This window comes from Canis lupus, chromosome 27 (assembly GCF_003254725.2).
Source record: "Canis lupus dingo isolate Sandy chromosome 27, ASM325472v2, whole genome shotgun sequence".
Lineage (NCBI taxonomy): Eukaryota > Metazoa > Chordata > Mammalia > Carnivora > Canidae > Canis > Canis lupus.
In genome coordinates, this window is record NC_064269.1 from 3,796,719 (window position 1) to 3,823,333 (window position 26,615).

Here is a 26,615-nt window from a genome sequence, read left to right on the forward strand (position 1 = left end):
AGGCAGAAGGCTGACTACCGTAGGAAATTTCTCTGTCCCGGGACAGCCCGCGCCGTGGGAGCTTCCGAATCCGAATCCGCGCTCGGACAGCTGGACCCGCGAAAGCAAGGGCTCGGCGGGCAGCAGCTCCAGCCCAGGCCCGTGGCCCCGCCCCCAGTGTGGCCCCGCCCCCAGTGTGGCCCCGCCCCCGGTGTGGCCCCGCCCCATCCCGGCCCCGCCTCCAGCGTGGCCTCGGGGTGGGCGGGGCCTGGGGACGCCGTCGGCCGGCCACGCGTGCCCGCAGGTACGGGAATGCGAGGGATCCAGCCAATAGGGACGTGCGAGTGCGGCCCTGTCGGCCAATCACGGGGCGCGTAGGGGGCTGGCGGTCTGGCGTGGCCCCGGGATATGGAGCTGCCAGCGCGGGGGCGCCTCGTCAGGTGGCTGCGGAGCCGGTAAGGCGACGGGCGGGCGAGGTCAGGGGTCAGGCGGCCGCGCCGCTGTCCCCGGGCGGGCTCGCGGCGGTTCGAGGTGGGCGGCGCGGGCCGGCGGGGCCTGAGGCGCGGGGGCCGGCCGGCCGGACGGAGGACGGGGGCCGGGAAGCGGACGCCGGAGGTGGTGAGGCGCCCGCCGCTGCCCCGCCGCGGCCTCCGAGGAATGGCCGGACCCGCGGCTGGACCTGCCGCCGCGCCGGAAGCCGTGACCCGGGGGCGGCGGCCCCTCCTGGGGAGGCCGCCGAGCGCCCCTCGGGCTCCAGGTGCTTCTGTAGGGGGCTTGCGGCGCGGATGCTCCCGGCCCCGAGCTTTCCCGCATCCCTCCTCTTAAAGCTGTCGCTCGTGTGGTAATGTTCTTTGCATTCCTTTCCACTCGGGGTAACACCCCCCACCCCCGCCCCGCCGCCGCCGGCCCGGCCCCCCACCTCCTGCATCACACGATTTCAAAGAGCATCATCAGGGGGAGAAGTCGAGGAACCTGGGCTCGAGTTTGTGCGTCGAACGAACACGATTTTTCATAATTGACTGCGGCCTTCCGAGGAGGTTAAAGGAACGTGGCGTAGCTCGCAAGTGGAAAACAAAAGGGAAGATCGTGTGGAAGGAGAGGCAGGAGCACAGGGGCTTCCAGAAATTTTTGCTGGGCGTGATTGTAGTGAATGTTGGTAAAACCGGGGACACCGTCCACCCGGACGCCTGTGAAATCGGAGGCCGTGTAGACGCCCCCCCCCCCCATGTGTAAACCTTTGAGCAAGTTGCTTAGCCTCTTGGTTCTTTTGTTTCCAGTTCCCTAGAATGGGGATTGATAGTATCAATCTTACAGGGTTGTTGGTGAGTATAAAGTAGCTTTTTTTATTTGCTTTTATTTATTTATTTTAAGATTTTATTTATTTATTCATGACAGACAGAGAGACAGGCAGAGAGACACAGGAGGAGGGAGAAGCAGGCTCCATGCAGGGACCCCACGGGGGACTTGATCCTGGGTCTCCAGGATCACACCCCAGGCTGAAAGGCGGCACTAAACTGCTGGGCCACCGGGGCTGCCCTTATTATTGTTATTATTTAAAGATTTATTTATTTATTCATGATAGACATGGGGGAGGGGCAGAGACACCCGGTAGAGGGAGAAGCAGGCTCCATGCCGGGAGCCCGAGGCAGGATTCGATCCCGGGACTCCAGGATCACGCCCTGGGCCAAAGACAGGCGCCAAACCACTGAGCAACCCAGGGATCCCTTTCCCTTATTATTTTTTAAAGTAACTTAATACACGTAAAGTGCTTAGAACAGTTTTGGGTATGTAGGAGTTTTTACTATGTACCTGTGCCTTCTTTCCCTTAAAGAATTCTGACTTTACTACCTACTTAATCTTTGCTCAGAATCCCGAGCCTATTGTGAAAAAAACCCTTAGGCCCTTGTTTTCCATCCATGGCATTAATGCTGACCTGAAGGTATGGTTATAATTATGTATGATTAGAGGTTTTCTGCTGGGTGTGTATTTTATCATTAAATAAGGTTGGAAACGATCACTCTACCTGGTATGTCTGTGATAGCTGTGTTGGATAAATGAAACCTGAGAACAACTTTGGCTGTTTAGTTTTTCACTGGAAAAACTATTTATTTATTTATTGTCTAATTCCTCCTCCACTTTTAATTTAAGGCTGAGATAACATGTTTTTAATGTGAGGACCAAAGTTTCCAGTAAAAACTTAAATTGGGAAGTTAGGGGTTCTCAGTCTTTTCTTTGTGCTTATTGCTAGTAGGTCGTCTTTTTTTTTTTTTTTTTTTTTAATAAAGTCTTAAGCGAGGCACAGTTTATTCTGGATCCAATGCCAAAAAGGCCATGATTGCAGCATACTTGGTTTCTCACGTTTCCGGGATGACTGCGGGGAGGGGGGTGGGGGGGGCCGCGGTGCCGAAGGGACTCCGGAGGGGAATTTCTGGACTGCCTGGCAGCCCTTCTTAATGAATGCGGAAGCTTGGAGTGAATCTAGTTTTACTTTACAGTTAGGATATCAGCAGTGGTTCCTTGGAATTCCTGGGATAGAGCAACTAGGAAGCACTTTTACCTCCGTTTTGCCTCGGGGAGGTGAAGGTTAGAGAATGGTATCCTTAAAGTAGCATCTTTTGGGTGGGTGCTGTGGAGTCAAAGTCCTCTTTATCCCTTGCTTCCTCTCCGTGTACACAAATACAAATGTCTGCTGACAGATTTATACCCTTTCTATGAGCTTAAAAGTCTCAAGTTTCTCTTAGTGTTATCTGGAAGGTGCTACTGGAAGACGTTTCATCTTTTTGATTCCTCCCTGTACTACTCCCAGTAGTAGCTGAAAGCTGCTACTTATACACATAGCATAATCACAAAATGAGAAACTCTGAGTTTATGAAAAAGAGCATTGCGTACTGCAGCAGTATGCTGGCCTGATTTGGGTGAAGTACAGATGCTGTGAGGTCAGTTAGTTAGCTCTGGAACAAGGCAGTTCAGTACTTCTGTAGGTTTGAAAGTTGCAAGTCGGTTTGTTGAGAGGAGAGGACAGTGTCTTCCTTCAAGAGGAGAAACCTTCAAGAGGTTTCTCTTTTGCCTGAATAAGGAGGAAAGGAGTGATATCGTCAAAGAGCTGAGTATTTGAGGCAGAAAGGGAAGCATTTTGCCCTAGTATTGTTGTCATCTTTATCATCTGAGTCTCTGTGGTTTGAATAAAATATTTTGGAAAAGAAGGCCAGGAGCATTTGAATGTAGAATATAAGGATTTGGGAGATCTCGACCCTTGTCGTCTCGCTCATCAGATGCCATTTAGTCTTTTGATAATTTAACAAACGTATATTGAGCAATTAACACTTTTAATGGAGACACAGAGAAGACCCTGTCAGGTATCATCAAGAATATTATGGATAAAATGCAACATTATTTATATTATAAAGTATAATAATCCACGATGGAATATAAAACATTTGACCGGGAATGATAAAAATACATTTATTGTCTAATTCCTCTTCCACTTTTAATTTAAGGCTGAGATAACGTTTTTAATGTGAGGACCAAAGTTTCCAGTAAAAACTTAAATTGGGAAGTTAGGGGTTCTCAGTCTTTTTTTGCGCTTATTGCTAGTAGGTCATCTTTTTTTTTTTTTTAATAAAGATTTATTTATTCATGAGAGACACAGAAGCAGAGACACAGACAGAGAAAGGAGAAGCAGGCTCCCTGCAGGGAGCCAGATGTGGGACTCCATCCTGGGACCCCCAGGGTCAGGCCTGGAGCCAAAGGCAGACGCTCAGCCACTGAGCCTCCCAGGGATCCCTAGTAGGTCATCTTTTATGGGTTATTTTTGTTTTGGTTTCATTTATCACAGATGATCAAGTGTCTGTTAAAATGCCTAGGTAATGAAAGGAAAAGGCTATAAGTTAATTATTAAAATTTTAACAGGTTCCAAAGAACAGAAAAGGGCATATATACAGTCAGAGATTCTTATATATTAAGTGTTGTCTGTCTGTACATATAATTTTTCTTTGCTTTAAGGAAAGACATGTCGAAAATATGTATCAAATTGTTAAGGCCAGGCTATATCCAAGAGGCCAACAACATGTGTCATTGGAATAAATGAGTTGAATGTAGTCCAATAATAGTCATTTTGCCCATTTGCTAGAGAAAAATTACTCAAGCAAGTATGAGGGCAAAACGTTTTTCCTGAGGCATGAATAGGTATAGATTGGTTTAACAGACTGTCTTATTTCAATATAAAGGGATCTTTGAAATTGTTCAGGAGCTTAGAATTGGGTTCCAGGGTCAGTGTTTCAGGCGGGGAGGCCAGGTTGGTTCCTCCAAAGGGAACCGCACTGCTCTATACTTCTGGTTAGGAGGAAATCGGAGGAAGCTCTCTATATGAGAACTGTGCAGAACAAAGACCAAGTTATATATGAAAGTTAAGACTCCAGTGACCCTGGCATGTGAGCAAAGACGTGGGAAAGCTGGTTAGGCCTCAGCAATGGGCAAAGAAAATGTCCTGTTTAGTAGATATCAAGCCCTTCTAATTCTGAAGTCTGGTTGTTAAGTGATATTTTTGTCTGAGAGATCAGTACTTGACAGCCTGGCCACGTTTCTCCCAGCCGTTATCATCTTTGACACCCAGGCAGCCAGTTTCATTATCAGCTGTCCTCTTTCTCCCTGTATCTTCCTCCCTCTGTCCTTGCTGCTTAACATTTTCTCTTTTTCTTCTTTTTTTTATCATTAGATATTCTCAATGTCAGGTATTTCTGTCAACTATAAAACAGATTCTCAGAAGTCCAGCTCAGGTAAGAAACCACAGACTTGATGTTGAGTTGAAATTGTGGTCTCTGGTAGACTAAGCAAGATTCTCCCAATTTTGATTGAGATTATTACTATGGTATACAAAGTCAGTAAAACCAAGAACAGCCTAAGCTGGTATCTTAATTGGTCCTGTGCCCAGGTGAGAAAGAGACACACACACACACACACACACACATACAGAAGCCCTCAGGCATATTAAAAGCACATTATTTATTTAATAGGAGTACTGCTTGTACTTTATGAATTGGGCGTGTATGTGTGGTTTTTGGCTCAAGACATTCTAAAATGACAACATTTTTCTACTTAGGTAGTGAGGATTAGAATTTTGAGATCTTTTCCTTAAACTAACACGACAGGGACATTTCACTTTGTTCCTTCACAGAAGTACTTATAATCAGTCCTCAACCTGACTTGTCTTCATTTTATCATTTTATACAAATTCATTTTTACAAGAGAAAAATAAGATACACTTATACCTAAATTTTAAAAGTTCTAAACTTCTAAATGGCTAAGATGGCTAAAATTAACATAGGAAACAATAGGTATTGGTGAGGGTATGGAGAAAGGGAAACTCTCTTGCAGTGTTGGTAGGAATGCAAATTCAGGTGTAGCCACTCTGTAAAAACAGTTTGGGGGGGTTCCTCAAAAAGTTAAAAATAAAAATACCTGGGATCCCTGGGTGGCTCAGTGGTTTAGTGCCTGCCTTTGGCCCAAGGCGTAATTCTGGAGTCCCAGGATCGAGTCCCACGTCGGGCTTGCTGCATGGAGCCTGCTTCTCCCTCTGCCTGTGTCTCATGAATAAATAAATAAAATCTAGGAAGGAAGGAGGGAGGGAGGGAGGGAGGGAGGGAGGAAAAAGAAAAGAAAAGACCTCATGACCTAGCAATTGCACTAGTAGGTATTTACCCAAAGGTTACAAAAATGCTGCTTTAAAGGGTTAAGTTAGGGATTTCATTGAATCTGTAGATTGCTTTGGGTGGTATGGACATTTTAACAGTATTAATTCTTCCAATCCATGAGCATTGGTGAACTTTTCCATTTGTTTTTGTCATCTTTAATTTGTTTTATCAATATCTTATAGTTTTCAGGGTACAGGTCTTTTCACCTCGTTGCTTAAATTTATTCCTAGGCATTTTATTCTTTTTGGTGCAGTTTTAAGTGGGACGTTTTGTTTGTTTGTTTGTTTAAATTTTATTTTTATTTTTAAAAGATTTTGTTTATTTATTCATGAGAGACACACAGAGAGAGGGGCAGAGACACAGGCAGAGGGAGAAGCAGGCTCCATGCAGGGAGCCCAATGTGGGACTCGATCCCCAGGATTCCAGGATCATGCCCTGAGCTGGAAGGCAGATGCCCAACCGCTGACCCACCCAGGCATCCATGTTTTGTTTTAAAGATTTTATTTATTTATTTATTCATGAGAGACACAGAGAGAGGCAGAAACAGGCAGAGGGAGAAGCAGGCTCCTCGCAGGGACCCCAATGTGGGACTCGATCCCCAGACCCTGGATCAGGCCCTGAGCCAAAGGCAAATGCTCACCTGCTGAACCACCCAGGCATCCCAGTGGGATTGTTTTAATTTCCCTTTCTGCTACTTCATTATTAGTATGTAGAAGCATAACAGATTTCTGTGTATTAATTTTGTATCCTGCAACTTTACTGAATTCATTTCTTAGTTTTAACAGTTTTTTGCTGGAGTCTGTAGCATTTTCTGTATATGTCATCTGCAATTAGTGCCAGTTTTACTTCTTTATCAATTTGAATGCTTTTATTTCTTGTCAGATTGTTGCAGCTAGGACTTCCAGTACTATGTTGAATAAAAGTGGTGAGAGTGGACATCTTGTACTGTTCCTGATCTTAGAGGAAAGGCTTTCAGCTTTTCAATATTATGATGTTAGCTGTGGATTTGTCATATGTGATCTTTATTATGTTGAGGTATGTTCCCTCTATACCCACTTTGTTGAATTTTTACGATGAACAGATGTCATATTTTGTCAAATGCTTTTTCTAAATCTGTTGGGATGATTGTTATAGTTTTATCTTTCTTGTTAATATGATAATAGCACATTGATTTGCATATATCAAGTGAAACAAATCCCACTTGATCATGATGAATGATCCTATTAATGTATTGTTGAATTTGGTTTACTGATATTTTGTTGAGGCCTTTTGCATCTGTATTCATCAAGGATGTTGACCTGTAGTGTGTTTGGGTTCTTTTTTCTTTTAAAGATTTATTTACTTGAGAGAGAAAGAGCGTGGGTCGGTGTAGGGGCAGGTGAAGGGGAGAGAATGAGAATCTCAAGCCGACTCCCTACCGAGTGAAGAGCCTAACATGGGGCTTGATCCCAGGACCCTGAGATCTTGACCTGAGCTGAAATCGAGTTGGACGCTTAACCAGCTGAGCTACCCAGGTGCCCTGAAGTGTTTGTTTTCTAGTGTCTTTGGTTTTGGTATCATAAGGTTATGCTGACCTTGTAGAATGAAATTGGGTTTTCCTTTCTCTTCTGTTTTTTTTTTTTTTGAATAGTTTGAGAAGAACAGGTATTAATTGTTCTTTAAATATTTGGTAGGATACAGCTGTGAAGCCATCTGGTCCTGGGCTTTTGTTTGTTGGGAGTTTTGATTACCATTTCAATTCCATTACTAGTAATTGGTTCACATGACTTTTCTAAGCTGTTTCTTTCCCCCTCATTCCCAGTGGGGGCAAATTGAGTTTTGGAACTAATGAGATGGACATCCTCAATGGAATGACTCGGAAAACAATACTTTTTTGTTGACCTGGAATGAAAAATCGAGAAGGCAGTAATCTATCTTTAAAAAAAAAAAAAAAAGGTAACTAGTAATCTTCCTTATTAAAATACTTACGGTTCAGAAAACAATTAGATCTGTTCAAACCACTTGAATATTTCAGAGTTTTGTGGACTCTGAATCATCCAGGACAGGAGCTTACCTTTATGAAGAACATCTTATACAACACAGGGGTAAGATTAATAATAATGGTTTAATAGATATATCAAGTACTCTAGCCATACAGGAGGCTTTTAGGGAAAAGGATTTTAGAAGGATCTGGAATTTTTACATTTTCTTCAGGACAAGTGGAATTTTTCTTTTTATCACAACTCCTTGTTCTCAAATAAACAACTTGAGTATCACTTTCTACAGCCTTGATTTCTGCATCTGGCAGTTTTGCATGCATTAGCATGTTGCCAGCACTGAAAAATTGAGAGAAGCATCAAGAGGGAGAAGAGATGGCTTTGCCAATCAACTTTATTTTATTTATTATAATCTCTATTTTATTTTTTCCCCAGAGAACAGTTTTCAGTGTTTAAGGACTTAGCTCCTTATTTGCTCTTTGGTGGAGGTTTGGGGCAGCAGCCATGGGTCTAAAAGAGGGTAGGGGTGTTTGGTCCTTCCCTGCTTCGCAAGAACAATTCCTGACTACTTTGCTGTGAATTTTGCCAGCCAGTCAACTTTAAACATTCCTGTTCACATTTATTTAATCAGTTGCTTCCATGCAAACATTTCTGGTTCACTCTATTGAGAATTCTTTTCCTACTATAATGCTGTCTTTGATTTTATTTATATAGGGAAGGGGAGATAAAAAGGGAGGGTGAATTAGAGGACTATTCAAAAACATTCATCTTTAAACCTTATAATTAATTTTAGGAAGACCTTTGCAATGTTGAACGCAGCTCTGAAATCAGTGAAATCGTTTTGAAGATCTTTGTTCTCTATGAGGGAATTTTATAAGAAAGAAATATTTGAAATCAAACTTCTTTTGACCTTGGGGGAAAACATATAAGTTATATGTTTTTTAATATTCAGTATTTCAGACTTTCTTGGGGCAATTTTTAAGACAGATTTGGGCTATCTAAATTGTTCTTAAAAAAAAATTGTTCTTCCAGAGTTCTTATGAATACTAAGAGAACACATGAATTAATGTTAATTAGATGTTCAGAATTGATTATAGCTAGTATGCGTTTGGGGTATACCCAAATTAAGGAGTCAGGAAAGTGTTTCTTGACAAGGTGGCATTCAAGTGAAACTCCCAATTCATAATTTCAGAGCATGACTATTTGGGCACTAAGACAAAGTAGTAGTAAATTAACCTTAAGACAGTATATTCCTGCCAGCTGGATAGCTGTAGATCTGTGATTATCCACTACGAAAGTTTTGTCAAATTCAACTACACATTCAGCAAGTGTGTGTTCAGAATCTGACTGAATCTGTATGACCTTTAAAAAAAAAAATGCAAGTACACAATAAAATTTTTCTAAGAAATAAATAAATAAAATAAAATAAAATAATTTTTTTCTAAGTGCAAAATGGCATACAGTGTATATTGGATGAGAAGTCTTCCTGACCTCATTTGTGCTTCTCTATTCCTTCGTCTTGGGGACAGCCGTACCAGTTTTGGACGTGTCCCTGGGAAGTAGTCCATACATGTACATGTGTATTAACACTTTTTTTTCTTTTTGACATGTAAGTGATTACATACCATTTGATACATTGGGTTTTTTACTTGAAAACATGTCTTGGAGATTGTTTCCTATCAGTACATTTAGATTTGCTTTATCATAATAGTTGCATGGCATTCCATCCTGTAATGTACATAGTTTATTTAACCAGTCCTAGACTAATATATAAGTTGTTTTTAGTCTTTTGATATTTCAAACAATGTTACAGGAAGTTTCCTTGTATATACTTCCTTGTGTGAGTGTTTCTTTAGGATCCATTCTTAGAGTTGCTGGATCAAAGGGTATGTGTACTTTTGGCATTTTAGACAGAAAATATACTTTTATTAGCCCTCTTATCTTGTAAAACTTTTTTTTTTTTAAGTAGTCTCTACACCCAGTGTGGGGCTTGAACTCATGACCCTGAGATCAAGAGTCAACATGCTCTACTGATGGAGCCAGCTAAGTACCCCACTTACAAAACGTTCTTCCAACCTTTGGGGGTGGGGGGAAATGCAGAAAGAATCTTAAGTAGGCTCCTCTCTCAGCATGGAGCCTGATGTGGGGCTTGATCTTACAACCCTGAGATATGATCTGAGCCAAAGTCAAGTCGTCTGCTTAACTAACTGAGCCACCCCAGCATGCTCATTCTTACAACTTTTAATAAGGGAAGGAGATAAAACAGTTACAGTACATTTAATCAAGAGCACTATATTTTCTGTTGATTGCTATTTGACAGGAAGAAATTACTGGATTCGGAAGAAGGGTTGAGGCTGAGGGTGAGCTAGAATATCAAAGCTATATTAATCATAATTATCAAAGTATTGCTGGATTGATTCTGGTTGCTTGTATTTCAACTTGATCTTTTCATTAATATAGTTAAATGTGACTGAAACAATCTTGTGGTATGGTCCTAGAGAGCAAAACTGTTGTAATACCAACTGCGTCTGTATGGATCTTACATTTTCATGGAGATTAAATACGTGCAGCTCACCAAGCATAACTGACCCACTCTGTTCCCTGCTCTAATTATGTTCTGTAGAAAGTGGAAACAGTAGAGGTTCTAGTTTGTTGACTAGGTGTTTTGGGTTTTGTTTTTTGTTTTTTAAGATTTTATTATTTGACAGAAAACGAACACAAGCTGGGGGGGGAGGTGTGGCAGGGAGAGGGAGAAGCAGGCTTCCAGCTGAGCAGATCGTGGGGTTCTGGGATCATGACCTGAGGCAAAGGCAAAGGCAAAAGAGGCTGAGCCATCCAGGTACCTCAACTAAAAGTTTTATTGGCAGGGTTGACTGGAGAATACTCCATAGATTGTGGCCAAATGGGCTTACTCCCACCCTCCTCTCCCCCCAGTTAAACTTAACCTAACAGGTTGCTAGACCTCTGGGACAACCCCTCGTCCCCAAACCCCTTGAAGGATGGAGAGAAGTACTGGCATCCTGCTGACTATGCCTAGGCCTCCTGGTGCCTCATCTCTCCCTGAGAGCCCAGGAAGGGAGGGCCATAGTGATTAGTTTCTTCTCCTGATTGTTGAAGGGTTGGGGAATGAGAAACTTTATAGGAGAAGTCTCTCCTCAGGGAAATAGGAGGCTGGGAAATAATGGCCCTCCATGAGTAGTACAGTGGTGAGCTGCTTTTCTCCCCTCTTTCCAGAAAATTCAATCATGAGCTCAAATTGTTTCTTAGATCAAAAAGAGTCTTAGATCTTTGTCCTTAAAAACTTGTACAAGTTGGGGGAAATCAATCTAGTTTTAAATAAATATTTGAGTTAATCTGGAAACAAAAGCAGGGACTGGGGTCTGCCTAGCAGCTTCTCTCTGAATGCTTTTTAAAAAGTATTTGCCTACTTCCCTGAAGTACCTTTTGTTTCAGTTTGGTTTTGAAGTCTTGCTAGCAAAAAGGTGATTAAGACTTTTTCATTTTTATTAAATCTCTCTTAAAAAAATTATTCATGAGAAACAGAGAGAGGCAGACACACAGGCAGAGGGAGAAGCAGGCTCCCTGCAGGGAGTCTGAAGTGGGACTGGATCCCAGGAGCCTGGGCTCGCAACCTGAGCCAAAGGCAGACACTCAACCACTGAGCCACCCAGGCGTCCGTTTATTAAATATCTCTTAATCGTACTCTGAAAACTAATTATTAACAGAAGAATTACTCTTTTAATCTAGTATCGGTCAGTTGTACAGAGTAACAGAATGCTGATACTGAACTTGTTAGTCTGTTCTTGCTGATTCCTGTCTCCCTTTCTCCTTTCCAGAAACCTATTCTAAGAAATCAGACACTCAGGCGTCCACCATGGTGTTGGGTCCTGAGCAGAAGATGGCAGATGGTAATTTACGGCTTTGTGTTATTGTTTGATTTTTACTTGGAATTAGTTTTAAATCAATAATAGAAATTGACCATATTTTCCTTCTTGCATCTATGTCCTTAACTCCTCTTCCTCGCTAATAGTATCATCATAGAGACCCGCTCCTATCAGGTCCAGTCCAGTCACCGTCTAGTCGCTTAGGCTGTAAATGAAAATGACTTTATAACCATGGAGATCTGTCTCATATCTTATTTCCAGTTCTGAGATGAGCCAAGATTAGCTGCAAGTTTGGTTTGTTGCAGTAATGCTTGTAAGAACAAGTCTTAATCACAGGCCTGGCATAAAAACCTTGAGAAGGCTTTGACTCTTCACAGCACTGCGGATACTTACAAAAGGAGCAGGAAAATATCAAGCAAGCACATTAAACTGTATATTCCATTAGAGCTTCTTGAATGTTCTCACTAATCCTTCCTAATTCTAAATTTCCCCTTTAGAATTTTCATTCCTTTTCTTTATATTTCGCCATCAGTTCAGGGCCATTTCACACGATGTGGGTCAGCTCTCTGTAGAAAGAAAGCTTTTGTTTTTCTACCTAGACATTGCAAGGATTTCTTGGAAACCCTGACATTAGAGCTCTGTGGTTTGAAATTGCCATTAATAGCTACCAGACTGGGCTTTGTGTCCTGGCAATTAGCCCTTTTCTCCCAGACCTTCCACTTCCCAGCATTTAAGATTACCTGTAAAGTTCGGGACTCAGGGAAACACTGATAAGCAGTCTAAGATGAGCCCTCCTGTCACGAGGATGCCCATACCCCATGACCTGAAGCTCTGCACTGCAGGGCTTAGTCAGGAGGCAAAGGGTTCCTGTTTGGTGATTTTCCTGCAGCTTCAGATTTTAGCCTAACTATGGCAGGATTTTTCAACTTCCAAATTTTTTGAGAAACCTGACAGTTATAATGCCCAAATATGATTTTTTTTAAGATTTTTTCTTTTTTTATTCATGAGAGACACACAGAGAGAGGCAGGCAGAGAAGCAGGCTCCCTGCAGGGAGCCTGATGCAGGACTCGATCCTGGAACCCTGGGATCACACCCTGAGCCAAAGGCAGATGCTCAACCACTGAGCCACCCAGGCGTCCCAAGAATGATTCTTTTGCTAAGTTCTACAAAGTAATGGATGGGGTAGGGGAGGAGGGTAGTAACCCCCTAGACAGACCTAGTTCTTTTCTTCTGAAAGTTAGGATCTTAGGTTACCAGTGTGGCTAGCTAGTCTGGGAATGTTATATTTTGAGCCTTGGGCATTAGTGTTTTTAGAAGAAAATGAAATGATTGTAAAAAATTGCCAGCTGGGAATAGAGAAATGTGAAAGTAGGAAAACCATTGTGAGATAAGCATTAAAACTGATCTAGAGCAGAGTGACTAGAGAAGAGGAGTGAGAGGGAGTTTTTTTACCATAAGTTTTTTTTATTTTCTGAATTTGCATCCATGTGAATATACTATTTAAGAATTAGTTAATTTTAAAGATTTTATTCATTCATGAGAGACAGAGAGACATAGACACAGAGAGAGAAGCAGGCTCCATGCAGAGAGCCCGATGTGGGACTCGATCCCAGGACTCTGGTATCACACCCTGAGCCAAAGGCAGACAAACACTCAATCGCTGATCCACCAGGCGTCCCAAGAATTAATTTATTAAAAATATAGAAGAAAATAAAATATTAGAAATAAATTGAATAGAGCCAGGTTGGTCTTGAGCATTTAAGTATTAAAAAGATTTAATGTAAAAGTTACTAAGGACAAGTTGTTAGTGTATTTTGTTCATTTTTATTTCTTCTTAAATCTGTTAATTTAGATGATGCTTCTGGAGACCATGGGGACTCTCCCAGTCTTGGTACCCTCAACCCTGCCTACAGTAACTCATCTCTTCCCCAGTCAACTGAGCACTCACAGGAGCCCTTTACCACCTACTTTGATGAGAAAATTGCCATTCCTGAGGAGGAGGTTAGTGACAAATACTTGGAAGAATATGCTATTTTGGGAAGACTTGCAAGTGGAAAGTCTGCTGGACTCAAGATCAGCAGCCTCAGATCTAATTTTGGCAAGCAATCTCTGAAGACAACTTTTGTAATCAAAGTAACTGTTTATAGTAACTATTTAGGAAAAGGAGGGCCTTGAAAACAGTTGCCACATTGTACTAGTGATTATTTTTTGATCTGGAAAGTACGGATTTCATGTTCTTTTTTTTTTACAGTGGCTTTTGTCCCTTTTGAGTAGTGGTTGGGCACAAGGGTACTAATATTGTTACTCAGGTTTTAGAATGAGAGGCTGATTGATGGAAAGAACAGGGAAGGGAAGAGCTCCTATTTGGACATAGAAGTGGCTAGTTTATTGATAAGAAGTGGGTAAGATAGAAGTTGAACTTGGATATACCCAGTATCTGACATCCTAAATTCTTTGTTCTTGTGCAGCTGATAGTGTTGTTTTATATGTGATAAAATTACAAATAAATTAAATCAGTAGTTTGGATGTGATAATCAGTTTGATCTTTTCCTCTCTTGTACAGTATTCTTGTTTTAGTTTTCGTAAACTCTGGGCTTTCACGGGACCTGGCTTTCTTATGAGCATTGCCTACTTGGATCCAGGAAACATTGAATCTGATTTGCAGTCTGGAGCAGTGGCTGGATTTAAGGTGAACATATAGTCCTACCCCTATCCCTTTTAAACACACACAGTACACCCTCATGTCCTTTCCCCCTACCCTCCTTGTTAGATAGCCCTTGGGGGTTACATGCAGACACTTCATTGGCAGTGACACTTAGGTGACAACTGTTTTCCAATCTGTGGTTTTTAATTTTTTTTTTAAGATTTTATTTATTTATTCATGAGAGACACACAGAGAGAGAGAAGCAGAGACATAGGTAGAGGGAGAGAGAGAAGCAAGCTCCATGCAGGGAGCCCGATGCGGGACTCAATCCCAGAACCCTAGGATCACGCTCTGAGCCAAAGGCAGACACTCAACCGCTGAGCCACCCAGGCGTCCCAGTGTGGTTTTTAAATTTTATTTTATATACAGAGTTAGAATTAACATTTATTCTATTTTATCTACTCCACATAGTTTTCCTTAAACAAAGGAGAAACAACCGTAGATGGGAGAAACTTAAGGCTCAGAAAGGTTTGGGCAGAACCTGATACAGAACTCAGGTCATTTGATTCCTGACCTGGGCTCTTTCATTCACATTGCCAACCAACCAAATGAAAACACCCTACTTGTCTAATGAGTGTTATGATGGGATTTTGTTCCTGTGTAGTTGCTTTGGGTTCTTCTCTTGGCCACCATCGTGGGGCTCCTGCTCCAGCGCCTTGCAGCTCGGCTGGGAGTGGTCACGGGGCTGCATCTTGCTGAAGTGTGTCACCGTCAGTACCCGAAGGTGAGCAATGTGGTGTCCTGTTTGTCTCTCATCTCAGAGGAACCTGTGTGTGTGGCCGAATGTGCTGGCTTCGTGGTATATTGAAATAGTGGAGGACTTGGTGGTCAGTGGCCCTAAGGATAAGTCCCAAGGGAAATTCTATAGCCCCTCTTGCTGCCAACCCATATTTCTGTACCCCTTCTAAGAATTTAACTTGAGATTCACTTTTTGCCAGAAAGCTTCCTTAGAAAAAATCAGTCTGAAAAGATATTTACCATTCATTCTGCCTTCTAACATCTGGCAGTGCCCGGCCCATGGAGGGGTGGGATTACTCTAAGCACTTTAATTCATACATTCATATTACTGTTACACATATTTTCTTTTTTGTTTGACTTTGTCATCATTTTGAAAAACGAGATTTTCCTTTTTACTACAAACTCTATGTGGCAGGATCTTTGTAATTTTTTTTAAATTTACCCTGACCCTGGAGGTTACACTGTCTTCCACAGGTTTTTTCTGGACATTTTGGGCCTTTCTTATTGCTGCCTAAGGCAGGAGGACCCTATGTCTGGAAGATGGTTTTAACCTACCTTCATCTTTAGATAAGACCATGATCTGCTTCTGGTTTGTCCTAAATGTTTAATCTCCTCTCCTGGCTGTGAGAAACTATCCTTATCTGCTTTCTCCCCCATTTATGCTTCTCAAAAAAGTCTTAGTAATTTATAATTTCTGGTAGTTTTTCTTCATGTATCTTAACAGTTGTTTTTTGTGACAATTTTTTTGTGTAGTATGTCCTAGAAGGTGGGGTTTTTTTGTTTTGTTTGTTCTTTTCTTCTTCTTGGCCTCAGTGAGCTAGTATTAACTAAATTTGGCTTTCAGCTGGATTGTTTGACCAGGTTAGGTTCCTGTTTTATATGCCATGCAATTTCAACCAGTTTGCTGAGTCCCTTTACGTATTTGTCCTTCTCTACTTGCTTGTGTATTATCATTACATTAAGGATGACCCCAGCCTCTTCATTTTTGTTTTCCCTCTTTAGCCACGATCAGGATATTTTCTTCTGTGGTCATTTTCTATTCTCTCCTAAACAATATTTTGACCATATTAGCATCCTCGTTTTCCCCTAAAACTTTTGGATTGTTTTTAGGCAGGAAATTAAGTGGAAATTAATGATTAGAAATTCTGTTCCTTTGTTGAGTGGAAGGTAAGAAAAAAAATTAGGATCAGCTGCTGCTCTGACCTTGGCTCATAGGCACCACCACATAGAAGTGGTGCTTTCTCCCCGGGGTCCGCAGTGCAGTGATGGGCCAGGTGGAGTCCAGTTCTGGTATTTCATCACTAGACTGAAGCATTATGGTGTACTATTGATGGGTCAGTGCTGAATGTGAATTCCAAACTGTAGGGAAAGTTCTTAGAAATGATTAATTAGAACCATGTCTTTCTGCTGTTTGGTATTTAGGTCCCACGAATTATCCTATGGCTGATGGTGGAGTTGGCTATCATTGGCTCAGATATGCAAGAAGTTATTGGCTCAGCCATTGCCATCAATCTCCTGTCTGTAGGAAGGTGAGGGGGTTTTCCTCCAGAAAGTATTATTTTGCTATATTTCAAAGCAAATGTAAAAACAAAAACCAAACTGATTTTCCATTTTCAAGATTCAATTCAAGTATTATTTTTTTCTGTGGAACCTTTCTGGAGCCACCTTCTCTTCCAGCAGCTGTAGGCTCTATATGTTCCATGTTCTCCTGTCCTGTCATACATCTATTATACAGTGTGCAACATTGTGTGTTACAATTATTTATTTGTATATCAGTTTGTCCCACTAGACAGTGAGCTCCTAGAGGGGTGAGGGGTAAGACCCGTACTTTTCAGCTTTATATTTTAAGTGTCTGACTTAGTAGACAGCCTTTGGAATGAATGTAGTTAATTCACGTGGGGCTGTGATTCTAAAGTAAGCAAGGTCTGACCTCCTGCCACTGTCCCCTCTCCCGCCAATCCTTGCTTCTCCAAGTGTTGTGTATCTGGAGAGCTATTGGAAGTGTTTCCTAACGTTTCCTTTCTTTCCTTTAATCTCCATTTCTTATCTCTGACCTAGGGTTCCTCTGTGGGGTGGAGTTCTCATCACGATTGCAGATACCTTCGTATTTCTCTTCTTGGACAAATATGGTAAGGAGAGTGGGAATGCAGGGCTCAGTCAAAGGAGTTACTTTCCATCCATCATATGGCTGATGGAGAAGTCTGCCTTTCGTGAGCTAACTGTTGCATTTTCCCCTTTAGGCTTACGGAAGCTAGAAGCATTTTTTGGCTTTCTCATCACCATTATGGCCCTCACATTTGGATATGAGGCAAGTGTTGCTGGCAATACATCAGCATAACCAAAAAAGACTGTTCTCTTGTCTTTTTTTTTAAGACTGTATAATGCTAGGATGTTTAATTGTATCACATGTGTTAACAAAAAGCCAATTCAGCCTAGGCCAATTTTGAAGAAATATGATCTATAGCAAAGATCTAAAGCCTCTGGGAAGGGCTGCTGGGGCTCATAGGTAAAAAATGATTAGATTTTTTTTTTTTTAGGACTTAGTAGACTAGACTCCCTGGTTCCAATTTGGCCAGTCCCATGATAGAGCAGTGTTGGAGAGGATTAAGGAGGGAGTTGCAGGATTATTCCTGGTGGTTAACTTGGAGAGATTCTGGTTTTGCTTATCCTGGCTTATACCAACTGTAGCTTGAACTTTCTCTGTGTTGCAACAGTTAATGAAACTATAGGGATCCCTGGGTTGCGCAGTGGTTTAGCGCCTGCCTTTGGCCCAGGGCACGATCCTGGAGACCCGGGATCGAGTCCCACGTCGGGCTCCCTGCATGGAGCCTGCTTCTCCACCTGCCTATGTCTCTGCCTCTCTCTCTCTCTTTCTGTGTGACTATCATAAACAAATAAAATAAAAAAAAAAAAAGAAACTATAAAGGATATAGTGTATGCTTTCTAGTTTTTGCCCCAACCCAGATACTCCTAAGAATCAGAACCATTATATGCAAGAATAGTAGCTTTCCGTGTTTAGTTGTTATAAACTCTTTGTTTAGCCAGTTTGGCCTGGTTAAACTTTTATTTTCTTATCTTTTTATTTTTTAAAGATTTTATTTATCCGAGAGAGACAGAGACATAGGCAGAGGGAAAAGCAGGCTCCCTACAGGGAGCCCAATCTGGAACTCAATCCCAGGACTCCAGGATCACGCCCTGAGCCAAAGGCAGATGTTCAACCACTGAGCCACCCAGGTGTCCTGAATAGAGGCATAATTGTGGATAATCCAGAATTGACTATATTCTTGGATCTGTATCCTAAGAGTGATTATGAAGCTAATGTCAATGAGGCCCTTACTAGCCATGTATTTCTTTAGAATATTAATGACCTGGGCAGCCCCAGTGGCTTAGCGGTTTGGCGCTGCCTTCAGCCCAGGGCGTGATCCTGGAGACCAAGTATCGAGTCCCACATTGGGCTCCCTGCATGGAGCCTGCTTCTCCCTCTGCCTGTGTCTCTGCCTCTCTCTCTCTCTCTTTCTCTGTGTGTCTCTCATGAATAAATAAATAAAATCTTAAAAAAAAGAATATTAATGACCTTCTCCACATATCTATTTTGTATATCTAAAATATGACATGAAATATCTGGGTATCCCAGTCCTGAATTCTCAGACGTCTGGCAGCAAGTCCCTCACGCTGCTTGGTTGTTGAAGAAAGTGTTGTAAGGAGCAATGGATGTTGAGTGTTTCCTAGTACTAATGTTCCTCCACTGGTCTCATATTCTAATAGTTATTATGTTGGTATGTAGTATGTTACAGTGAAACCCAGCCAGAGCCAGGTACTCAAGGGCATGTTCCTGCCATCCTGTTCAGGCTGTCACACCCCACAGATTGAGCAGGCAGTGGGCATCGTGGGAGCTGTCATCATGCCACACAATATGTATCTGCATTCTGCATTAGTCAAGGTGAGCATGGCCCTTCCATCTGTGCCCTCCAGATAGTTCATGTTTCCTTTAGTTGCAGGGGACACACTTATTTTAAGTGTTAGAGCCCTGAAGGAGCAAAAGGTTTTTTCACTGTTGGATGTTTATAAACTTCACACAGACTGTTTTTGTCACAAAAGTGACCAGAAATAAGTGACCCCACAGAGAAACTGGGACTAAAATTCTTCATAAAAGGTCCATAAGTACACCAAGTCTCTTGTATTTAAATCTCAAAAGCCTGAGTCCCTTGAGGAGATCAGGAGCAAAGAACCCAACCCAGGTTTCATCAGTCAGTTTTATGTAGTAGTTTGCTGGGAGATTTCAGAGGCCTTTATGATTAAGGTTCTTAGGACTGAACATCAGGTGGTTTTTGTATGTCAGTGGTTCTTCTAACCACAGTAACTGAGAGCTCAGTAGCACATAGTCATCATTTTCCTGTTTGGAGAATGTGCCGTCAAAGGGTCATGAAGTTCTTAGTCACTTAATGAACTGGGATGTAAGTAAGTTTTCTCACATTTTATATTGTCAATTGTTTGCCCTCTAAATCTTCCAACTAACTCCAAGTTCATGAAATATTACAGGGAAACTTAATCTAACCAAAAAATGACTGTTACTGTTTATCTCTCTAGTCCAGACAGATAAACCGAGCCAATAAGCAGGAAGTTCGAGAAGCTAATAAGTACTTTTTCATTGAATCCTGCATTGCTCTCTTTGTTTCCTTCATCATCAACGTCTTTGTCGTCTCAGTCTTTGCAGAAGCATTTTTTGAAAAAACCAACGACCAGGTGGTGAGTAGCCGGGGTTATGAGTGATAGTGAATGTGAGGGTGGTGAAGGCCAGAATGGGGTAGGCAAAATGGCAGTGACTTGGAGCTCAGGGGAGGCCTATCTCCAGCCTCAGAGCTGCCCCCTATTACTGCACTAGTCAGGATCTAGAGTCTGGGGGCAGACCAAACCTACACTCGTGTTTCACAGCTGTTGGCTCAGAAGCGAGTTTGCCACAAATAAAGATTGCCTCATGCTATGCTGTTGTGTTTGTGGTTTCATGTCTTTTTGGCTCTTTGTCATATACTTTTGTTTCCTGTTTATCAACTGTTAGCCTACATACCTGTCCTGCCATTTGGTCATGAGGACAGGTAGGGAGGAGTCAATAAACAGAAAATAGAAACTGGCTAAGATACACTCTTTTGAGTTTTGAATTCTCTGTCATCTTGATTCCTGATTGCCTATTTATAAGACCTCTGACTCCTGTTTGCTTTGACTTAGGACTCTTCTCATATTTCTTTTTTTTTTTTTTTTCTTCTCCTATTTCTTAAGGGCCCTCTCTTTCTGCCATCACTTAAAACAAGCCAGAGTTCACATATTACCTTACACACTTTTTTTTTTTTTTAAGATTTATTTATTCATTCAGAGAGAGCGAAGAGAGAGGCAGAGACACAGGCAGAGGGAGAAGCAGGCTCCATGCAGGAAGCCCGACGTGGGACTCGATCCTGGATCCCCAGGATCACACCCCGGGCTGCAGGCGGCGCTAAACCGCTGCACCACCGGGGCTGCCCTACCTTACACACTTTTAACTCAGTAAATATTTTTGATGGCATGAGGGTGTTGGAGAATTATGGAAGACCAACAGTGCCATTGCTGCCAGTCCCTGCTCCCGTTACAGCCTGTATCCAGTGTCTTATCTCCAGTCTATGTCTCCTAGGGGACTTGAATATGACCTATAGTTTGTGATCTGCTGGAGAGCTCTTCTGGTCTGGTCCTTGCCTCAAAAATAAAAGTTGCTCCTAAATTGCTTTGTGTTCCAGGTAGCAGTCTGCAGAAACAGCAGCAGTCCCCACTCTCACCTTTTTCCTGATGATAACTCAACATTGGCTGTGGACATCTACAAAGGGGTAAGCCTATTCAGATTTGTGATCACTGCTCCTGAATCAGTATTCTTGGCATAGTATCAGATCTTTTTTGTGGGTTCACTTCAGAGCTGGACCTATCTTCCCTGGAGTGTCATTTATTTCAGAGGTCTAGATGCTGGACAGCCATTTTTGAATTACATGGGAGGGAATAGAGGATGTGCTGAAAGATGAACTGTGTCAGCAATTCCCAGGGTTATGTTGGTAGTATATTGTTTTATAGGACGCTAATTGGAGGAGACTAAAGAGAGTGTTCCTGGTAAAGTATTCTTTTTTTTTTTTTTTTTTTTTAAGTATTCTTTATTGGGACCTCTTAGCAGTCTTTTTTATGCTGGTTATGTTATGAACCTCCCAAGAGTAGAATACATAATTTATGTAGTATTTCCCAAATGTATTTGACCTTTCTCTTTACTCCTGTTACTATCTTCCAGATAGTGTATTAAGTAATATAATTTGGGAAATGTGTAGAGTTGTTTTTTTTTTTAAGAATTTTATTTTATTTTGGGATCCCTGGGTGGCGCAGCGGTTTATTTATTTATTTTTTTAATTTTTATTTATTTATGATAGTCACAGAGAGAGAGAGAGGCAGAGACACAGGCAGAGGGAGAAGCAGGCTCCATGCACCGGGAGCCTGACATGGGAATCGATCCCGGGTCTCCAGGATCGCGCCCTGGGCCAAAGGCAGGCGCCAAACCGCTGCGCCACCCAGGGATCCCAGGAATTTATTTATTTATTAGAGACAGAAAGAGACATTGAGATTGAGAGAGAGAGGCAGAGACACAGGCAGAGGGAGAAGCAGGCTCCATGCAGGGACCCTGATGTGGGACTCGATCCCGGGTCTCCAGGATCACGCCCTGGGCTGAAGGTGGCGCTAAACCACTAAGCCACCGGGGCTGCCCTAGACTTTTTTTTTTTCTAATGTACTTAAGATCTAGGTTGAGGATGAAGGCTTTAGGAACTTGGAGAAGAGGAAAGACTAAGCAAAAGAAGGAAGGAATATCCAGCAAAATTTAAGTCGAGGGCCTCTAAAATAAGATCAGGTCCTGAGTCTAGCTATTGGGATAGCTCCCAGCACAGCATTTGTTGTAGGCTTGGTATATAGCAAAGAAGAGGGAGAAACGCTGTAGAGAAATTCTGTTTTGGGCGTTGTCTAAGCAGATCACTGACACAGCATCTTTCTCCCCTGCTTCTCCCAGGGTGTTGTACTGGGATGTTACTTTGGGCCTGCTGCACTCTACATCTGGGCGGTGGGGATCCTGGCCGCAGGACAGAGCTCCACCATGACAGGAACCTATTCTGGCCAGTTTGTCATGGAGGTATGTGCTGTTCTGACTGGTATAGATTAGGGGAAGAAAACATTGATTGCCCTTTTGTTACTTTTTAATCCCATGTTTCTAGAGCCTCCCCAAACCTTTCTTTGTTTCCTATTCTAGACATTTCATCCTGCTTCTGTGTTTTCTTCCAGGGATTTCTGAACCTAAGATGGTCACGTTTTGCCCGAGTAATTCTGACTCGCTCTATTGCCATCATCCCCACTCTGCTTGTTGCCATCTTCCAGGATGTCGAGCATCTGACAGGGATGAATGACTTCCTGAATGTGCTGCAGAGCTTACAGGTGAGGAGGGAAGATGGGGAAACTCCCATCCCATTTAATCAGGCAGCATTATGTATTGCTCTTATGTACCAAGCCTGTAGTGCTGGGGAAAGAAAGACACACAGTCTCAGTCTGTAGTAAATGTTTGGAATCCTGGTATCTAAAAAGCTTTTAAGGGGCAGCCCCGGTGGCTCAGCGGTTTAGCGCAGCCTTCAGTCCAGGGTGGATCCTGGAGACCCGGGATCGAGTCCCATGTCAGGGTCCCTGTGTGGAGCCTCCTCCTCCCTCTGCCTGTGTCTCTGCCTCTCTCTCTGTGTGTGTCTCAAGAATGAATGAATGAATGAATAAATGAATAAAAAATAAATAAATCTTTAAAAAAAATAAAAAGCTTTTAGAAATGATTTGGTTTGTGAAAAGCTTGTTGAATGGGAATTAATCTGCTATATAGAGTATAAAATTACTATTTTTTAATCCAAGCAAACATTAAATAACATGAGACCCTACTAGGTCCTATGGAGGTTAAAAAGACAAGGCGGGGCAGCCCGGGTGGCTCAAGCGGTTTAGCGCCGCCTTCGGCCCAGGGCCTGATCCTGGAGACCCGGGATTGAGTCCCACGTCAGGCTCCTTGCATGGTGCCTGCTTCTCCCTCTGCCTGTGTCTCTGCTTCTCTCTCTCCTCTCTGTGTATTCTCAGAAATAAATAAATAAAATCTTTAAAAAAAAAAAAAAGACAAGGCAGATACGAATGTTTTTAAAGACACTGGATCAGAATCGATGCTAGGCCCATGACATTCTACAGGTTTCAACATAATGCATGAGCATATTGGGACGATAGGTGTAATTTCTCACAGAGTAGATGAGGCAGGTGTGCGTTTCCTTTTTGCTAATAGTGCTGCTCTTTTTTTTTTTTAATAATTTTTAATTTTTATTTATTTATGATAGTCACAGAGAGAGAGAGAGAGAGAGGCAGAGACATAGGCAGAGCGAGAAGCAGGCTCCATGCACCGGGAGCCTGACGTGGGATTCGATCCTGAGTCTCCAGGATCGCGCCCTGGGCCAAAGGCAGGCGCTAAACCGCTGCGCCACCCAGGGATCCCTAATAGTGCTGCTCTTTGGAGTGATAATGAATCTCCAGTGGTCCCATCTGATCTTCGTTCTTTCTTTTCCAGCTTCCCTTTGCTCTGATACCCATCCTCACATTTACGAGCTTACGGCCAGTAATGAATGACTTTGCCAATGGACTGTGAGTGTACTTCTCTCGATTCCCCAAAAATATGTGGGGGAAGGGTGTCTTCATTGAACAGGCCAGTCAGGAAATGAGTCATGTACGGGAACCACATGTTTTGAGAGGTGAATGCTGGAGTGCCTCTCAGTCTTTGGCTTAGAGAACAGAGACTGTGAATGTGGTGAAGAAGGCAAGCAGGTTTTTCATTTCTAGCACAAGACAGTCCCACTTTTAGGGCTTTAATTCTTCAGCTTCAGCCGCTGAAGTGTAAAGCCCCTTAATTCCATGTTAAATGATCTTAATGAGAAAAGCATATACATCTTTATATGCATTTTTAAAGAGTATGGGGTGTTTGAATTATTTGTTGCATCTGTTAGGTACTCATTACTTGTATATTCTAGAGACTTAAATACTAGGGATTATTTGACAGTATTTTCCCCTCTCTTTCTCCCTATTGGTGTCTCACTTTGGCTCATTTAATCTAACTGGGACATAGTAAGAACAAGTTTCAGTTCATTTTGAAATGCCTCTTAACTCCTGTCCTGTCAGTGTCCTGACAGTGTCCTTTTCTGCTTATGGTTGGGTTGGACTATTCCACCAGTGACTAATGATTCTTTTGCAGAGGCTGGAGGATTGCAGGCGGGATCTTGGTCCTTATCGTCTGTTCCATCAACATGTACTTTGTCCTGGTTTATGTCCAGGAACTAGGGCATGTGGCATTGTATGTGGTAGCTGCTGTGGTCTCTGTGGCTTATCTGAGCTTTGTGTTTTACTTGGTAAGTCCATTCAAGAGGGGCCAGGGATGTAGGTATCAGAGATGGTAGAGATGAGGCTTACTGACACCAAAATGAAAGGTCCCAAAAAGAGCACATAGCAATTATTTGTGTGTGTATATATATATGTGTGTATATATATATATATATGTATATATATATATATAATATAGTATATATAGCACGTAACAGTCTTATATCCAAATTATTTAGACAGTTTACATGAAATTGTTAGTCAGCTGTGGTTAAACAGTATTTTTAATCATAAAATTTATTTTGATTCCTAATTGCTATCATGTCACTTCCATCTGGCTTTCATTCTTAATAATTTCTGATAAGAGAGTATAGTGTGTTTGGGGAACTAAAAGAACAATATAGAAAGTAGAGAGTGGCACAAGATGGGGTTGGTGTGATGTCAGAGCTTTGTTGAGGGGATACATGTGAGTTCACAGCCCTGCTCAGCTCTGCCATTTAATAGCTGTCTACTAAAGAAAGAATAATGATATTCTTTCATTGAATTACTCTAGAGTTATTTAAAAATGATGGTTATAAAATCATAGATACACAGAAAATGCATGCAGAATAATTTATTCCAGTATGATCAAAATTTTTTTCAAAAGTCAGGTAAATTATGTAAAAAATGGTGATAGTTGTGTTGGGATGGTACTGTGATGGATATGTTCTTTTCGCTATTTTCCAAATCTTCTATAACATTACTTGCAGTAATGGAAAATAGTTCTAGTGACAAAAACAACAAACCCACCTCCCTATTCTCTACAGGTTTTTCTGAAAAATGCAAGTGTGGAGGTTTAGGGACAGCAGAATTTATACCTTATCTGCTGCAGAAAATGGTTAAGGATGGAGGCTGGAAACCTGCTTCTGTTTTTAACACTTACCTAGTCCCCATGGCAGTATCTGCCACAGGTTAAGTACTAGATTGATAAAATCACTTTAGTGACTATTGAAAAATTACATCTTGGATTGGCATATCTTTTCCTCTTTTCTTCCTAGTAAACCTTGGGCACTAAGATTATGCTGAACCTATAATCTAGGGATTTACTCCAGGGAAACCCAAGTAACTGAATATGTCCTTGACAGGAATTATTTTAAGAATTCACTGTAGAGGTTAAGGGGATCTTTCCTTCCTGCAAAGTGGTTACAAAGACACTGAGTTGTCTTCAGTCATTCTGAGACTCTCTAGGTTGTTGAAGACCCATTTTTAGGCTGAGGACTGATTCCAGGGTGGGTTACTGCTGTTAAGCCCCAAAACACTTACTTCCTAGAGCAGCTGAGAATATAGTCCCAGTTGTCTCAATCTGTCACTCATTACCTCCACCTCCGCCTGCATTGTGAGGAATGGGGGAGAGCTGAAGAGAGTGGTCCTCAGGGACTCCCAGTTGTACAAAAGAAACAAATGACAAACACAAAGCAGTAGGAACAGAGACTTTGATATTCAAAATAGTATGAAGAAACTGTTGAGGAAGGCAGATTCCAGGATGTTTTGTTGAAGAAGGTATGGGGTTGGTAGAATGACTTGTGGGACCTGAATGGTAGGAGAGGAGAGGAGCAGAGCTGGATGCTCAGGGAAGAGAGCAGGTTTGCATCCCAGCAATACAATGTGAGTCATCGTGATGGGTAAGAGGGCTCTGCAGAGAGGTTGGTGAATGATGACCATACTTTGTCTTTCAGGGTTGGCAATGTTTGATTGCATTGGGCATGTCCTTCCTGGACTGTGGGCACACGGTAAGCATCTCTAAAGTCCTGCTGACCGGAGAAGGCACTGGTGGCTATACTAAGTAAACACTGGATCAGTCTGCCTATCTCCCACAGGTAGCCATCAGAGCCAGTGTGTTTCTATGGTTTACTGTGTGAACAAAGCCAAAAGTATGTGCTGTTGCACAAACTGCACTCAACTGTTTGTTGGGAAAGACTTTATTTCACTATGTTTGGAAGATGGAGTTTTTTTTTCTTCCTGACCTCTTAACCTGGGAACTGGATTAGACAGGATCTTTGAAAAGCTGACATTTGCTGCTATAATTCCAATACAAATTTGTTTTATCCTTTTGAGAGAGAATCCTGTATGCAGGATTCTTAACCAGGCTACGTGTTTAAAAAAAAAAACATATTGAGAAATGTAATAAATTTTTCATAAGACAAATTATAGAATGGGTATGCAAGTTTTGTTTAT

At 42.0% G+C, this 26,615-nt stretch overlaps 1 protein-coding gene across 9 annotated transcripts in view; it reads left to right on the plus strand.

The window, feature by feature from the left end:
• SLC11A2 (solute carrier family 11 member 2) overlaps positions 1 to 26,615 on the plus strand; it is a 34,839-nt gene that overhangs the window by 1,029 nt on the left and 7,195 nt on the right. For 2 of the 9 annotated variants that reach the window (XM_025477633.3, XM_035707162.1), the window contains 15 exons: positions 11,482 to 11,553; positions 13,383 to 13,531; positions 14,094 to 14,219; positions 14,839 to 14,958; positions 16,395 to 16,501; positions 17,031 to 17,101; positions 17,213 to 17,280; positions 18,757 to 18,912; positions 19,560 to 19,718; positions 20,735 to 20,821; positions 22,033 to 22,152; positions 22,302 to 22,451; positions 23,599 to 23,672; positions 24,277 to 24,430; positions 26,117 to 26,170. In XM_025477633.3, the coding sequence (XP_025333418.1) occupies positions 11,482 to 11,553; positions 13,383 to 13,531; positions 14,094 to 14,219; positions 14,839 to 14,958; positions 16,395 to 16,501; positions 17,031 to 17,101; positions 17,213 to 17,280; positions 18,757 to 18,912; positions 19,560 to 19,718; positions 20,735 to 20,821; positions 22,033 to 22,152; positions 22,302 to 22,451; positions 23,599 to 23,672; positions 24,277 to 24,430; positions 26,117 to 26,170 (1,667 nt within the window). The other 7 variants (XM_025477636.3, XM_025477634.3, XM_025477637.3 and 4 more) reach the window with 7 other exon arrangements.